At 43.1% G+C, this 17,612-nt stretch overlaps 1 protein-coding gene and 1 long non-coding RNA gene across 2 annotated transcripts in view; one reads left to right on the top strand and one right to left on the bottom strand.

Moving 5' to 3' along the window:
* The window catches only part of LOC136793692 (uncharacterized), a 63,150-nt gene that overhangs the window by 14,376 nt on the left and 31,162 nt on the right, over nucleotides 1–17,612 (top strand). The window lies entirely within an intron of this gene.
* Nucleotides 654–1,773, bottom strand: LOC131750564 (actin, cytoplasmic 1-like). Its single transcript, XM_067027473.1, is given in 2 exon segments — nucleotides 654–1,259; nucleotides 1,261–1,773. Coding segments are annotated over 2 exon segments (1,119 nt in total).

Raw genomic sequence — 17,612 nt, 5'->3', positions numbered from 1 at the left:
GTAGATGGTGGTGTCTTTTTTTTTTTTTTTTAATGTGTACACTTTATTGAACTGGTCTCAAGTCAGTGTACAGGTAAGCCCTGGCTACCTCCACACCTCAACCCGCTCCCAGGGGGACCAAGAGCCTTCATACATCTCAAGTTGGGGGACAAAAAGGGGGGCCACGATGGCTGACCATTCAAAATAAAACAAAAAGAACAAGTATTAAAGCGAAGATTAAAAAAAAAAATTTGGAGCACATAATTTCCGCAAAAGCAGTGCTATCACCCTCCCCTGTGTGGACTCGGGTGAGGACTGGCCCTTCTCCTCAGGGAGAAGCGGGGCAGCTTTGGGGAAGGCAAGGGACTTCCTGTAACAATGCGTCTCACGGTATTTGGAATGACTATTAAAAAAAAAAAAAAAGAACAATGTACAATCAAAGTCCTCGGCTACCTTGTAGAGCTTTGGGGATGCTCCATCCAACCAACTGCTGTCACCTTCACCGTTCCAGTTTTAAAATCCTGAGTCAAGCGCGCACACACACACACACACACACAATCAAAAAAGACAAAAAAAAACACAGAACAACCAGATAAAGCCATGCCAGTCTCATCTCGTTTTCTGCACGAGTTAGGTTTTTTCAAGAAGAGGGTGTAACGCAACTAACAGTCCGCCTAGAAGCATTTGCGGTGGACGCTGGAGGGGCCAGACTCATGGTACTCCCACTTGCTGATCCCCATCTTCTGGAAAGTGGACAGCGAGGCCAGGATGGAGCCACCGATCCACACGGAGTACTTGCGCTCAGGGGGAGCAATGATCTTGATCTTCATTGTGCTGGGAGCCAGGGCGGTGATCTGCATCCTGTCGGTGATGCCTGGGTACAGGGTGGTTCCGCCGGATAGCACCGGGTTGACATAGAGGTCCTTGCGGATGTCGACGTCACTCTTCATGATGCAATTGAAGGTAGTTTCGTGGATGTCACAGGATTCCATGCCCAGGAAGGAAGGCTGGAAGAGACCCTCAGGGCAGTGGAGCTGCCCACTGCCAATGGTGATGACCTGACCATAGGGCGGCTCGTAGCTTTTCTCCGGGGAGGAGCTGGAAGCCGCCGTGGCCATCTCCTGCTTGAAGTCCAGGGCGATGTAGCAGAACTTCTTGATGTTACGAACGATTTCCTGCTCGGCCGTGTTGGTGAAGCTGTAGCCACGCTCTGTGAGGATCTTCATGAGGTAGTCCATCAGGTCCCTGCCAGCCAGGTCCAGACGCAGGATGGCGTGGGGGGAGGGCGTACCCCTAGTAGATGGGCACCGTGTGGGTGACCCTGTCACTGGAGTCCATCACAATGCCAGTGGTGTGGCCAGAGGTGTACAGGGACAGCACAGCCTGGATGGCCACGTACATGGCTGGGATGTTGAAGGTCTTGAACATGATCTGGGTCATCTTCTCACGGTTGGCCTTGGGGTTCAGGTAGGCCTCAGTCAGCAGCATGGGGTGCTCCTTGGGGGCCACACGCAGCTCCTTGTAGAAGGTGTGGTGCCGTATCTTCTCCGTGTCCTCCCATTTGGTGACGATGCCCTGCTCGATGGTGTACTTGAGCGTCAGGATGCCTCTCTTGCTCTGGGCCTCATCACGCTCGTAGGAGTCCTTCTGGCCCATGCCTACCATCACGCCCTGTTGCCAGGGTTCCCCCACGATGGAGGGGAAGACAGTTCGGGGAGCATCGTCGCCCGCGAAGCTGGCCTCGCACATGCCAGAGCCGCTGTCGACCAGGAGGGCAGCAATATTGTCATCCATGGCAAACTGTGGGGAGAACAGGACCATGAGCCGGGGGTCGGGTGGGCTGCCCTCGCCCTACCCACTTCCCTGGCGTCTGTTTTAGATAGCCTGGTCTAGGAAGGCCTCTCTGACATGGTAACATTTTTTTAATATATAATTTTATTTATTTATTTTTAAAATTTTATTTATTTATTTTATTTTTGGCTGCGTTGGGTCTCCCGTGCTGCGCAGGGGCTTTCTCTAGTTGCGGTGAGCGGGAGCTACTCTTCCTTGCAGTGTGCGGGCTTCTCGTTGCGGTGGCTTCTCTTGTTGTGGACCATGGGCTCTAGGGTGCAGGCTTCAGTAGTTGCAGTACGTGGGCTCATAGTTGTGGCTCGCGGGCTCTAGGACGCAGGCTCAGTAGGTGTGGCTTATGGGATTAATTGCTCCGTAGCATGTGGGATCCTCCTGGACCAGGGCTCGAACCCATGTCCCCTGCCTTGGCAGGTGGATTCTTAACCACTGTGCCACCAGGGAAGCCCTGTGGTAACATTTTGAGCTGAGACGGGAAGGAAGTGAGCTATGCATATGGATATTCAGGAAGATACTTTCCAGGTATAGAGAATAACAAGGGCAAAGGCCCTGAGGTGGGAGGATGGTTGGAGAGTCTGGGAAAAAGCAAGAAAGCCAGAGCAGAATAAATGAGGAGAAAAGTGATTTTAAAGTCCGTTATCTCATTTGAACCCTACCACAGTTCCCCAGGGTGGGCGTTATTAACCATAGTTTTACTGATGGGGATACTGAGACTCAGAGAGGTCAGGTCACTTGGCCAAAGTCACACAGCAGAGAAAGCTTCCAGCCCTGTGCCTCTGTGAATTTTTCCCGTTGTACCACATTACTTCTCTGGACATTACAATTGGCTGGCGCTGCAGAGTGGGACCAAGGGTCCAGAGAGAGGGTGAGAGCTGGACAAAACTGCAAGGTGGTTTACAGGCCCTGAGATGTCTGGAAGGTGTGGCTCTGAGTGCAGGCAGGGCTTGCTCTTATGGCCAGGAGGCCCGTGGCAGCCTGAGCTGTAAGGATTCTTTAAGGCCAAAGCGCTGGGCTGTGACAGGGCAAGATGGATGAGAGCACTGGGCTTAGTACCCGACTGAATTTCCTGAGCAGTTTTCATCCAGATGGTCTCTGGGAGAATAAAGTTTAAGAAGATTGATTCCCTGGGAAGGGAGGACAGGAAGGAGAAAGGGCTCCTGGCCTGTCTGCTCCCAGTGGAAACGTCTCTTTTCTTTGAATAAAGGAAACTACTGCTTTGAAAGGTGTGACTGGATGGGCTTAGTGGCTCGTGTGATTTGCAGGCCTCAGGAGTGGGGCGGGAGGACAGGAAAGGGGTGGTGATGGCTTTCCCGCCTGGGAGGAGGGCAGAGGGGGAGGCGTCCCTCCTGGGCAGGGGCACCTGCATCCCATGCAGTGCTAGGGGGTCCACTCGGGTGTGGTCTCCTCAGCCCCACCTGGATTTCTCCATCCCCTGCTTCCTCTTTCACCTCTGAATGACTTCAGGTCTCCTGTTCACCCCAAGTGCTCACAGCTTCATGCGTCCAGGTCTCTTCTCATGCTGAGCCTGGGCTTGGAAGGCCACCATTCTGCGGTGGGGTGGCCAGTGACGTGACACTTACTGTGTGTGTGTCGGGGGATAAATGAGACAGGGAACTGGCATCATGGCAGGAAAACTGGGATGAAAGTTGCAGAAACCTTCTGGGAGAGAAAGGACCAAGACTTGAAGGTATTCAGAACTTTGGGAGCGTGTATGTGAAATGCTGTGAATGTTCTGAAACTAACTTGGTAATGGTTGTACATTTTTGTGACTTGACCAAAAACCATTGAATTGAACACTTACAACGGATGACTCGTGGGATGTGTGAGTTGTATCTCAATAAAGTAATTATTAAAACAACACCAAAAAGACCCAGTGGCAGGGAAGGCTGTTGAGGTCCCTGAGATAAAAATCATCGTGGGACAGACTTGGGACCGGTGGGTTAGCTGGTGGCTCTGCGTGGGACAGAGAAGGCAGCAGAGACTAAAATCTGCCTCAGTCCAGTTGTTCTGGTTTGTGTCCTGGGATTTTGTGTGTAACAAATTACTTTTTTTATATACTTTTAGAAAATTTCAAACAGACGAAGATACCAAAGGATTCATTAAGAAAATGTCAAATGTAACATTTTAAATATCCCAAAAGGGAATAGTATAATGAACTCCTGTGTACCCATCATCCGACTTCAACAACTATCAACTCATGGCCATTTTTTTTCATTCACATCCCTGTTCACTTCTGCCCTTTCCAGCTTATATTGAAGCAAATCCCACACATCATATTTCATCTGAAAATAACATTATTATACCTAAAAGAATTAATAGTAATTCCTTAAGATCATCAAATATCCAGTCATTATCCAGATTTCCAAATGCTCCATTAATGTCTTATTTTTAAAAATTTTAGTTTGTCTGAGTCAGGATCTAAATAAGGCCACACCTTGTAATTAGTTGATATATCTCTGAGTCTTTTTTTAATATATAAATTTATTTATTTATTTATGGCTGTGTTGGGTCTTGTTTGCTGTGCACGGGCTTTCTCTAGTTGCGGCGAGCGGGGGCTACTCTTTGTTGCAGTGCGTGGGTTTCTCATTGCGGTGGCTTCTCTTGTTGAGAAGCATGGGCTCTAGGTGCGCGGGCTTCAGTAGTTGTGGCATGTGGGCTCAGTAGTTGTGGCTCATGGGCTCTAGAGCGCAGGATCAGTAGTTGTGGTGCACGGGCTTAGCTGCTCCACGGCATGTGGGATCTTCCCAGACCAGGGCTTGAACCTGTGGCCCCTGCATTTGCAGGCAGATTCTTAACCACTGTGCCACCAGGGAAGTCCCATCTGAGTCTTTTTTTAATCCATAAGTTCCTCCTCTTTTTTTTTTTTTTTTCCTTGAAGTTGGTTTGTTGAATAAACTGGATTGTTGTTCAGAAAACTTTCTCACAGGCTGAATTTTCCAGTTGTATGTTTAGCAAGCTCCTCTGTACTCTGAATTTCCTGTAAACTGAAAGTTGGGTCTCGAGGTTTGATCAGGTTCCGTTTTTTTGTTTGTTTGTTTTAGGCAAGGCTATGTTTGTGGTGGTGTGTTATTCCATCAGGAGACAAATAGTGTCTGGCTGTCTTTCTTTTTGTGATACTCAATGTCTAGATCCATAAATTCATAAGGGGCTGCAAAAACTATCATTATTCCTTCTGCATTTGTTGCAAAGAGAAACTTCTCCTCATCTACTATTTGGTTTCCCAGTGGTACAATTCATATAGGAAAGGCAGGATAAAGCTGGATTTATCCTTTTATCTACCAGTCTTTAAAAGAACAAGTTAGTTTCCTATCCTCCTCCTGAGTTTGTTTGCTTTCAGTATCATTATGAACTCATAGATTTAAACATATTTGGTGAATTTCAATCCATTGCAGTTAGTTTTATTATTGCTGTCTTACTTGTCCCATTTTTGTCCAATGGGAACACTTCAGTTGGCTCCCGAGTCCTTTTGATGCCACCCTAGTGGTCTTTGAAGAGTCCTTGCTGGCTGATATGATATGGCTCATCTTGTCCATTCCCTGCCTCAGAATTGGGATCAGCCATTTCCTGTGGGTGAATAAACCTAGGTATGTTTGTGGAGAGGAGCATCCTCTCTTACATCCTGTGTACCATTTTGTCTTGGGCACTGCATGACTCATTTTGGCTTGGGCACTGCATGACTCAAAGAGCTCAATCTGGTCCCATTGCTGCGGACAGAGCAAGTGGCCGAGGTCTCAGCGTGAACAGCACTTTCTCAAGAAAGCCCTCAGTGCTCCCCCAGACCACATCAACAGCCCCTCTTTTACATTTCTTATTTTACTCATTTTGGCAACAGTCAACATTCTTGGTTGCAAGCAACAGAAACTACCTCTGCTAACTTAAATGGAAAAATGATTGATTTTTTAAGAAGTATGTATTAGGATGTTGGTTTGGCTGTACTGACAGATAAAGATAGAGCATTTATTTCTCTCTCGTAAAAATGTAAGATGATAGGCAGTTGGAGCAGGGGAGGCTGCAGGGTGACTCTGCTCCTCAGAGTTGTCCAAGGACCCAGGTTCCTTCTGTCGTGTTGCTCTGCATCCTCCATGACAGTGCTGTCCAATAGAATTTTTGGTGATGATGGAGATGTTCTTTACCTGTGCTGTCCAGTAAAGTAGCTACTGGCCACATGTGTCTATTGAACACTTGAACGTGGTTAGAGTGACTGAGAAACTGAGCTTTAAATTTTATTTTATCTTAATTAATAAATTTAAATTAATGTAGACTCATGTGGCTAATGGCTCCAGGGTCAGACAGCATATGTCTAGAAGTTGTCCTCATCTGCCTGGCTGTGAAAGAGACTCTACCAATCTACCTTGTAGATTTCAGGATGGGAAGAAGGACGAGGGGCAAGCAGCTTCCTTCTGAGGACACACATCAATTCCTGTCCCTTCCCATTGGCCAGAACTTAGAGGGTCAGGCTTTGCTGCAAGGGAGTCTGGGAAATGAAGTCTCTAGCTGGAGAGCAGTTGCTGCTACTAAAAGGAAGAGGAGGGAGCATAGATATTGGTGGACAATTAGAGACAAGGAAACTGAGTAGCTTTAGACTGTTGCCAGGAGGTGGGGACAGCAGGGAATTAGGTTTTGCGGCCTCCAAGGCAGACATAAATTTCAAAATTCTCACTGTGTTGCTGATCCTGTATCTTGCTCACTCTGTGTCTCCTGGGGCACAACTGAGGGGTTAATATTGCCACCCCATATCTTACAACAGGATCCCCAAGTTCCACAGTTAGCTGTATGGTCATTTCATTATTTAATCCTCAAAAAAAATTCTAGGAGGAAAGAACTATCACCATTCCATCTCCAAATCTCAGCCTCCATCTTCACATCACGTCTTCATGTCTGTCTCGAATCTCCCTCTGCCGCTGTCTCATAAGGACACTTGGCACTGGATTTAGGGCCCACCTGGATAATACAGGATAAGCTCCTCTTTTTAAGGTCCTTAACTTAGTTGCATCTTTTGCCCTATACGGGAATATGCTCAGGTGCTCAGAAAGGACATAGACATATCCTTTTGGGGGTCAGCCTTTATCCCACTACAACCCAACTCACAAACCTGGTATGTAGGTCCCTGGGTTACACAATTGCAGACACATGGTGTTTAACGTGGTGGCCCTATTGGTGACAGCAGAGCTGGGGTTTGAATCCAGGCCAGCCTGATTCCAAAGCCCACTGTTTCCATCTAGAATTTAACCTCTAAAGGTTCGAGAGTTAGAGCAGTTCAAGAACAGATAGCCGTGGTTAGCCCAACACTGGTTAGATTCACGCTGAAGGCTGGATCTGAAGTTCTCATCCTGGATGAACTCAGCTCCAGCCAGGATCAGGGGTTTTCTTCTGTGTCTCTCTTTCCCCTCTTACTAGTTCCTCCACTGCGCTGGTGGGTTGTGCTGTGCCTCTAAAAGAGAAGAATTCCTCACATCTGTAAAGTGATTTACCCTTTATAAAGCAATTTCATATAATATAAAGTTGAGGACTTTTTTTTTTTTAGAATTGGCGCTACTTATTGTTCTTGATTTAAAAAGCAGAAGAGGGCTTCCCTGGTGGCGCAGTGGTTGAGAATCCGCCTGCCGATGCAGGGGACATGGGTTCGTGCCCCGGTCCGGGAAGATCCCACATGCCGCGGAGCGGCTGGGCCCGTGAGCCATGGCCGCTGAGCCTGCGCGTCCGGAGCCTGTGCCCCACAACGGGAGAGGCCACAACAGTGAGAGGCCCGCGTACCACAAAAAAAAAAAAAAAAAAAAAAAAGCAGAAGAGTTGTGATCCTTCGGTATTTTTAAGGAAAAACAGCCCCCAGATTAAGTTGACTTTGTAGCTGACCCTTGCTTGATTCCTTTTTAGGGTCAGTGGCCTTTGATAGAAAAAAAATACCCTCACTCCTGCAGCCTGAGGAAGTGGAAAGACAAAGGAGGCTTGAGCAGCTCAAGGCAGGAAGAAGGCAGCCCCGCTTGGGAGCTGCTCCCCAGGGCAGGGGGCTGTGGAGAAGGGAGCTGCCCAAAGGCCTTGCTTGCCTCTGTGGGGAGGCTGGTTCCAGGCTCTTCAGAGCTGGGTGTCAGGCTGGGAAACAGTACCCAGGGGACCAGCCCCTGAGTAGTTATGGCTGCTTTTTCCCAAATCCTAGCATGTACACCTTCAAGAGCACTCATGCCCATGCACTGCAAAGCTGCACACATTTCCATACTCAGAACCCGTATCTACACGCACTGGTGCGCGCGCGCACACACACACACACACAGAGGTCTATTTTTGAATAATACTTGCTAGCACTTATTAGGCACTTACTGTGTACTGGCACCATTTTATCAAGTGCTTTTCATTCATGAATTGGTTTCAGTCATTACCACAACTTTGTAAGATAGGTAATATTATTTTTCCTATTTAACAGATGTAGAAACTGAGGCACAAAGAGACTAAGTCACTTGCCTGAGTTAGATTTGAACCCAGCCCATCTGGGCCTAGAGTCCACACTGCTTCACCCAGGCCCGCATCTACTCTGGTGTGACACATATGCATGTACACACACACACACACACACACACACACACATTGTGCCACTCACAATGCTACCAGTTTGTGTGCAAATGCATTCTGACACACACACTTACTGCTGACCCTACACGTGCACTCCTGCTGCCCCTCCTGCCTTCCTTCCCCTCCTAGGGACCAGTTTTCTTCTGAAGCCAATGACGGAGGCCCGGCCAGCCCAGTGTCAGGGTCAGGATGGGGGCAGGGTGGCCGCTGACAGGGTGATGGAAAGCAGGAAAGTCACAAATAAGCAAACAGCCCTGCCTGGACACAGCCTCACAGAGCGTTTCCTGAATGTCCAGGGACATGTTTATTTTTCGACGACTATCCAGAGCCGACCCCAAGTCTTTTCCTTCCGAATGGCCGTCTTGATGGAGCCATGGTGCTGTGGGTCTGGCTTGTTCAGAGCTGATGTTTACAAATGTCTCTCTTCTCTAACAGAGGCTGGGAGGCCCTCGTGGGGTGGGTCCCGTCTTACTTTTCAACCTCATCCCTCCAAGCCCAGGTTCCTGGCTGCTGGCTCTCTGACCCCACACCCTTCAGCCCACTCCAGCCCCCCTTCCTTTGTTTGAGCTGTCCTTTGCCTGGGATGGCCAATTCCTGTTTTCTAGGTAAATCCTACTCTCCTTCCTGGGTCTAACTCAAATGACATTTCCTCCAGGAAGCTTTCTAGGATTCTTTCAAGGTATAAGGAATCTCTTCTTTTTCATGGCACTTAAAAAAAAGTTAAATTTTGATTGTGGTAAAATACACATAACATAAAAGTTACTATCTTAGTCATTTTTAAGTGTACAGTTCAATAGTGTTAACTACATTCACACTGATGTGCGACCATCACCACCATCCATTGATGGAACTCTTTATCTTGCAAAACTGAAACTCAGTCCCCATTAAACAGTACCTCTCCATTCACCCATCTCCCCAGCCGCTGCAACTACCATTCTACACTCTGTCTCTGTGAATCTGACAACTCTTGATACCTAATATCAATGGAACCGTACAGTGTTTTGTGTGTGTGTGTGTGTGTGTGTGTGTGTGTGTGTGTGTGACTGGTTTATTTTACTTAGCATAATGTTCTCAGTGTTTATCCATGTTGTAGCACACATCAGAATTTCCTTCCTTTTTAAAGGCTGAATAATATTCCATTGCATGCATATACCACATTTTGTTTATCCATTCATCCATCAATGGACACTTGGGTTGCTTCTACCTTTTTGCTATTGTGAGTAATGCTGCTATGAACATGGGTATATATCTCTTTGGTACTTTGTTCTTTTAACACAGCACTTGTTTGTCCATTCATTTTTTGATGAATATTTGACTGTTTTCCAAGTTTGACTATTACAAATAAAGCTGCTATAAATGTTTGTCTACTAGTCTTTATATGGACCTATGCTTTCATTTCTTTTGGGCAGATATCTGGGAGTGGGCTGGATATGCTAGGTGTATATTTAACTTTCTAAAGAGACTGTCAAACTGTTTTCCAAAGTGGTCATACAAATTTACATTCCTAGTAGCAATGTGTGAGAGTTCCTGTTCCTTCATATCCTCACCAACACTTGGTATGATAAATCTTTTTTATTTGAACTATTTTAATAGGTGTGTAGTGGTGTCTCATTGTGGTTTTAATTTGCATTTCCCTATTGACTATTATTTCTCATTATTCTTCACTTCTTTGGGAAAGTGTTCAAATCTTTTGCTGATTATTTTTTTATTGGGCTGTTTGTTTTCTTATCATTGAGGGTTTTTTTTTTTTTTTTTTGAGGTATGTGGGCCTCTCACTGTTGTGGCCTCTCCTGTTGCGGAGTACAGGCTCCGGATGCACAGACTCAGTGGCCATGGCTCATGAGCCTAGCTGCTCTGTGGCATGTGGGATCTTCCCAAACCGGGGCACGAACCCGTGTCCCCTGCATTGGCAGGCGGACTCTCAACCACTGCACCCCAGGGAAGCCCTTAACAGTATCTTTTGAAGAGTAGAAATATTTAACTTTGTTGAAGTCCTATTTATTATTTTTTCCTTTATGTATATGCTTTCAATGTCATACCTAAGAAATTTTTGCCTACCCAAAGTGACAAAAATTTCTAGATTTTTTTTTTCCCTTTGGGGCTCCACCTTCTAATTGTCACATTTTAGGGAAGGAATGGAGGAGGTGATGTAATAAAACAAAACAGTAGGCATTTCATCATGATCACACCAAACTGGAAATCAAAATGTATCACTTCATGGCCTTGGAGGAGTATATTTATGGAAAACTCCAGGATTCTCTGGAATTCACACTGTACAGGAAGCCCTAGTTTCTCATCTCTCCTTAGCAAGGTAGAGAATAAGAGAGAAAAGAAGTCACTACCAGCAGACTGAGAAGATGGCAGACTAGTGTCTCTGATAAACCACCTTATCGGGATTTGGATGCCAGTTTCTTTTATAGCACAGAAAGGGGTTAGAGATGAGGAAGTAAAGTAAAAAGGCCATAAGTTTTGCAAATATCCCCTGGAACTGCCAGCCTGGGTGAGGGGATGTGTTAATGTCTTTTTTTTTTTTCTTCTTGGCAGCCGTCCACGGGTGGGCAGGGTCAGACTGTCTCCCTCTGGGTCCCGACTCCCGGAGGTGGGAGGCGCGACTGCTGAACCCGAGCGCGGGTGACCATGGCTCTCTGCGTCCTTCCCTGACAGCTTCCGCCCTGTGGGCTGGCTGCCCGCCAGCCCAGCGTGGATGCCCTCCCCCACTAGAATTTTTATAGTTTTAGATTTTACATGTAAGTCATGATCTATTTTGATCTAATTTTTTTACATACATATACATGAGTATATATATTCTTTTTATACATTCTCTTCCATTATAAGTCATTGCAAGATATTGAGTATAGTTCCCTGTGTTATACAGTAGGTCCTTGTTTGTTATCTATTTTATATATGGTAGTGTGTATATTTTAATCCCAAACTCCTAATTTATCCCTCTCCCCCCTTCCCTATTAGTAACTGCAAGTTTGTTTCTATGTCTGTGAGTCTATTTCTGTTTTGTAAATAAGTTCACTTGTATCGTTGTTTTAGATTCCACATATAAGCAATATAGTGTGATATTTGTCTTTGGCTTACTTCACTTAGTATGATAGTCTATAGGTCCATCCGTGTTGCTGCAAATGGCATTATTTCATTCTTTTTTATGGCTGTGTAATATTCCATTGTATATATGTACCACATCTTCTTTGTCCATTCCTCTGTTGATGGACATTTAGGTTGCATCCATGTCTTGGTTATTGTAAATAGTGCTGCAGTGAACATTGGGGTGCAGGTATCTTTTTGAAATATGGTTTTCTCCAGATATATGACTAGGAGTGGGATTGCAGGATCATATGGTAGTTCTATTTTTAGTTTTTTAAGAGAACCTCCATACTGTTCTCCATAGTGGTTGTACCAATTTACATTCCCACCAACAGTGTGGAGAGTTCCTTTTTCTCTGCACCCTATCCAACATTTGTTATTTGTAGACTTTCTGATGATGGCCATTCTGACTGGTGTGAAGTGGTACCTCATTGCAGTTTTGATTTGCATTTCTCTGATAATTAGTGATTTGAGCATCTTTTCATGTGCCTTTTGGCCATCTGTATGTCTTCTTTGGAGAAATGTCTTTTTTGATCTTCTGCCCATTTTTTGATTTTTTTAAAAAAATTTAACTGTATGAGCTGTTTGTATATTTTGGAGATTAATCCCTTGTCAGTTGCATTGTTTGCAAATATTTTCTCCCATTTTGTAGGTTGTCTTTTCATTTTGTTTATGGTTTCCTTTTCTGTGCAAAAGCTTTTAAGTTAAACTAGGTCCCATTTGTTTATTTTTGTTTTCATTTCCATTACTCTAGGAGATGGATCCAAAAAGATAATGCTGCTATTTATGTCAAAGAGTGTTCTGCCTATGTTTTCCTCTAGGAGTTTTATAGTATCCAGTCTTATGTTTAGGTCTTTAATCCATTTTGAGTTTATTTTTGTTATGGTGTTAGAGGATGTTCTAATTTCATTCTTTTACATGTAGCTCTCCAGTTTTCCCAGCAGGACTTATTGAAGAGAGTGTCTTTTGCCCATTTTATATTCTTTTCTCCTTTGTTGTAGATTAATTGACTATATGTGTGTGGTTTTATTTCTGGGCTTTCTATCCTGTTCCATTGATCTATATTTGTGTTTTTGTGTCAGTACCATACTGTTTTGATGACTGTAGCTTTGTAGTATAATCTGCAGTCAGGGAGCCTGATTCCTCCAGCTCTGGTCTGCTTTCTCAAGATTGCTTTCGCTATTTGGGGTCTTTCATGTTTCCATAAAAATTAAAATTTTTTTTGTTCTACCTCTGTGAAGAATACAATTGGTAATTTGATAGGAATTGGATTAAATCCGTAGATTGCGTTGGGTGGTATAGTCATTTTGACAATATTGATTCTTCCAATCCAAGAACATGGTATCTCTTTCCATTTGTGTCACTTTTGATTTCTTTCATCAGTGTCTTATAGTTTTTGGAGTACAGGTCTTTTGCCTCCTTAGGTAGGTTTATTCCTAGGTATTTTATTCTTTTTGATGTGATGGTAAATGGGATTCTTTCCTTAATTTCTCTTTCTGACCTTCCATTGTTAGTGTATAGAAATGCAACAGATTTCTGTATATTAATTTTGTATCCTGTAACTTTACCAGATTCACTGATGAACTCTAGTAGTTTTCTGGCAACATCTTTAGGATTTTCTGTGTATAGTATCATGTCATCTGCAAACAGTGTCCGTTTTACTTTTTCTTTTCCAATTTGTATTCTTTTTATTTCTTTTTCTTCTCTGATTGCTATGGCTAGGATATCCAAAACTATGTTGAATAATAGTGGTGAGAGTGGACATCCTTGTCTTGTTCCTGAACTTAGAGGAAATGCTTTCAGCTTTTCACTGTTGAGTATGATGTTAGCTGTGGGTTTGTCATATATGGTCTTTATTATGTTGAAGTAGGTTCCCTCTATGCCCACTTTCTGGAGAGTTTTTTTTTTTTTTTTTTTCATGGACTCCTTCAATGCCTCCAACATAAGTTCTTTTTTTTTAAATCGAAATATAGTTGATTTACAATGTGGTGTTAGTTTCTAGTGTACAGTAAAGTGAATCAGCTATACATATACATATATCCCCTCTTTTTTGGATTTCCTTCCCGTTTAGGTCACCACAAAGCATTGAGTAGAGTTCCCTGTGCTATACAGTAGGTTCTCATTAGTTATCTATTTTATACATAGTCTCAATAGTGTATATATGTCAATCCCAGTTTCCCAATTCATCCCACCCAACATAAGCTCTTAATCTGAGGTCTGTATATGCAAAATGTGTGCATATGCATTATTCTAGGAAGAGCCTGGAGAGTTTTTGTTTTTTGTTTTTTGGTCATAAATGGTTGTTGAATTTTATCAAAAGCTTTTTCTGCACCTATTGAGATGATCATATGGCTTTTATTCTTCCATTTGTTAATGTGATATATCACACTGATTGATTTGCAAATATAGAAAAATCCTTGCATCCCTGGGATAAATCCTCCTTGATCATGGTGTATGATCCTTTTAACGTATTGTTGGATTTGGTTTGCTAGTATTTTGTTGAGGATTTTTGCGTCTATGTTCATCAGTGATATTGACCTGTCATGGTCTTTTTTTGTGGTATCTTTGTCTGTTTTTGGTATCAGGGTGATGGTGACCTATGGAATGAGTTTGGAAGTGTTCCTTCCTCTGCAGTTTGTTGGAATAGTTTCAGAAGGATGGGTGTTAATTGACCTAATTTTTTGCACATGGTTTGAGGTATTGATTGAATTTCATTTTTTACATATATGTATTCAGTTGTTTCAGCATCATTTGTTGAAAAGACTATCTTTTCTCCACTAAATTACCTTTACATCTTTGTTGAAGATTAATTATTCGCTTATTGTGGGTCTTTTTCTGTTCCATTGATCTATTTGTCTACCTTGATGTCACCATCACACTATCTTGATAACTGTAGCTTTTAAGTCTTGAAATCAGGTAGTGTTAGACCTCCAACTTTGTTCTTTTTTTTTTTTTTTTTTTTTTTTGTGGTACACGGGCCTCTCACTGTTGTGGCCTCTCCCTTTGCGGAGCGCAGGCTCTGGATGCACAGGCTCAGCGGCCATGGCTCACGGGCCCAGCCGCTCCGCGGCATGTGGGATCTTCCCAGACCGGGGCACGAACCCATGTCCCCTGCATCGGCAGGCGGACTCTCAACCACTGCGCCACCAGGGAAGCCCCAACTTTGTTCTTTTTCTAAGTTTTCTGGGCTACTCTAAGTCTTTGTATTTCCATATGGATTTCAGAATCAGCTTGTCAATTTCTAGAAAAAAGCCTGTTAGGATTTTACTTGGGATTGCTTTGATTCTGTACATCAATTTGTGGAGAAGTGACATCTTAACCATCTCTGACCTATGAATGTGGTATTTCTCTATATCTATTTGGATCTTGTTTATTTTTCTTTCAGTTGTGGTTTGTAGTTTCTAGTACACAGGCCTTACACATCTTTTGTTAGATTTATCCCTAGGTAGTTCATATTTTTGCTGCTATTATAAATGATATTTTTCAATTTTAATTTCCAATTGTTTATTGCTAGTATATAGAAACACATTTTTTTTTTTTGAAATTGATCTTGTATCCTGTTATCTTGGTAAACTTACATATTAGTTGTAGTAGGTTTTTGTAGATTCCAAGGGATTTCCTATATAGATTATCACGTCATATACAAATAAAGACAATTTGCTTCTTCTTTTCTAGTCTTTCCTAAGATGTCTTCTTAGAAATCTTTCCTTGCCTTATTGGATTGTCTAGAATCTCTAGTACAATGTTGAATTAGAGTGACAAAATCTAATATCCTTACCTTGTTCCTGATCTTAAGGGAAAAGCATTCAGCCTCTCACCATTAATTATGATGCTGGCTGTGAACTTTCCATAGTGCCCTTTATCAAGTCAAAGATGTTTCCTTCTGTTTCTGGTTTCTTGAGAATTTTCATCATGAGCGGGTGTTGGATTTTGTCAAATTCTTTTTCTGCATCTATTGAGGTAATCAACTGGCTTTTAGCCCCTTCTTTCTGTTAATGTGGTGTATCACATTAATTGATTTTTGGATGTTAAATCAACCTTGCATCCTTTGGATAAACCCTTCCTGGTCATGATAAGTTACTCTTTACATATTGATGGATCCAATTTGCTAAAATTTTGTTAAGAATTTTTGTATCAAGTTTTATAAGGGATATTGGTCAATCGTTTTTTAACAATGTCTTTGGTATCAGAGTAATGCTAGCTTCATAGAATGAGTTCAGAAGTATTCTATCCTCTTCAGTTGTCTGGAAGAGTGTGTAGAATTGGTATTATTTCTTACTTAAATGTTTGGTAGAATTCACCAGTGAAACCGAAAGTAAAATAGTTAACTAGTGGGAAGCGGCAGCATAGCACAGGGAGATCATCTCCGTGCTTTGTGATGACCTAGAGACGTGGGATAGGGAGGATGGGAGGGAGGCTCAAGAGGGAGGGGATCTGGGGACATGTGTATGCATATAGCTGATCCGCTTTGTTGTACAACAGAAACTAACACAGTATTGTGAAGCAACTGTACTCCAATAAAGATATATTTTTTAAAAAAAGAATTCACCAGTGAAGTCTCTGAGCCTGGGAAGTTTATAACTACAAATTCCAATTCAATACGTATCTATAATAGATATAGGAATATTCAGGATATCTGTTTCTTCTTGAGTAAGCTTTAGTAAGTTGATGAAAAATTTTGGCCATTATTTCTTCTTTCCCTTCTCCTTTCCTTTAGGGATATATTCATATAATATTCATATACATAGTCATATATATTATATGTATGTATGTGTACATATAATATATATATGTATATATGTGTGTGTGTGTGTATATATATATATATATATATATATATATATATATATATATATAAGGCTGCTTGAGTTTTTCCACAGTTTATTGATGATTAGTTCAATTTTATTTCTCTAGAGTTGATTTGGATCTTTTTTATGTCTTCTGTGTCTCTTCTCAACATGCTTGCTCTTTCCTCTAGCTTTTGAATGTATGAATACAGCTATAATAACTGTTTTAGTGTTCTTGTCTGCTACTTCTAATATCTGCATCATTTCCAGGTTTTACTGATTGATTCTTATCTTCATCAGTTGCACTCTGCTACTTTTTTGCATGTGTGGTAACTTTTGATGGATGCCAAACATTTTGAATTTTACTTTCTTGCGTGCTTTGTGTTCTTATAAGTCTTCTTGAGCTTTGTTCTAGATGCCATTATGTTACTTGGAAACGGTTTGATCATTCTGAGTCTTGCTTTTAAGATTTGATAGGTAGAACCAGAGTAGTGTTAATCTAGGGCTAATCTTGTCTCACTGCTGAGACAAGACCCTTCTAAGTACTCTACCCAATGCCTATTGGAAACCAAAAATACTCTTGGCCTTCTAATCTTTTCTGGTAGTTCTTCCCCTGGCCTCGGGTAGCATCATTATACACCCCGCACTGCTCAGTACTCTGCTGAGTACCTGAGGGGGAGGTGCTCATCTCTTGGGTTGTCTCTCTGTGCAACTCTCTCCTCTCCAGGGCTCTATCCTGCAAATGCCAGGTGCCCGGGTTTCCTCAGAGACCATCTTAGCTCCATCTCCTTAACTCATCACATTAACTAAGCTCTGCCTGAGATTCCTCTTCCCTTTGTGGCATCCTGGAAACTCTCTCAGGCAGTGATTTGGGGAAGGTGCATGGCTCACCTCGCTGATTTCCCATCTCGGTTGCTGTATGTTCAGTGGCTCGAAAATTGTCTCATATACTTTGTACAATGTTTTAGTTGTTTCATGTGGGAGGGTAAATCCAGTCCCTGCTGTTCTATCTTGGCTGGAAGTGGAGGGTGCTCAGTGCCCTTTGGCTTTTAGCAATAATGCCATCAAACCGGGAGGCTAGCAGTTCTGGAGGAGTCTGAGGTGTGTTATGGGGTTGACTGGAAGAAGAAGGGTCAGTTTGTATGAAAGGGTGAGCATCTCTGTGTCTGTAGCTGTGTTTCTACTATCCCTGACTGCACGTCTGTCTGCACGTCTGTCTGCACATCTGAATGCATTCTGCTGGAGTCTGGGAAGCTGTCTGTGGCTGGCCCCCTGGAACAGGGTCCCTTCTTTTGTCTGCTCAGGTGAAACTCCAGGCTGCTCATACAATCACTCTGCCAA

This window comes from Kogia breviceps, chromosome 2, assembly GCF_026419965.1.
Source record: "Kogia breviceps isolate mKogBre1 chromosome 2, mKogBre1 haplotype 1, whole genome shotgun sequence".
Taxonomy (NCBI): Eukaryota; Metazoa; Chordata; class Mammalia; order Artiodactyla; family Physeteridae; genus Kogia; species Kogia breviceps.
This window is presented reverse-complemented; position numbering and strand designations above follow the sequence as displayed.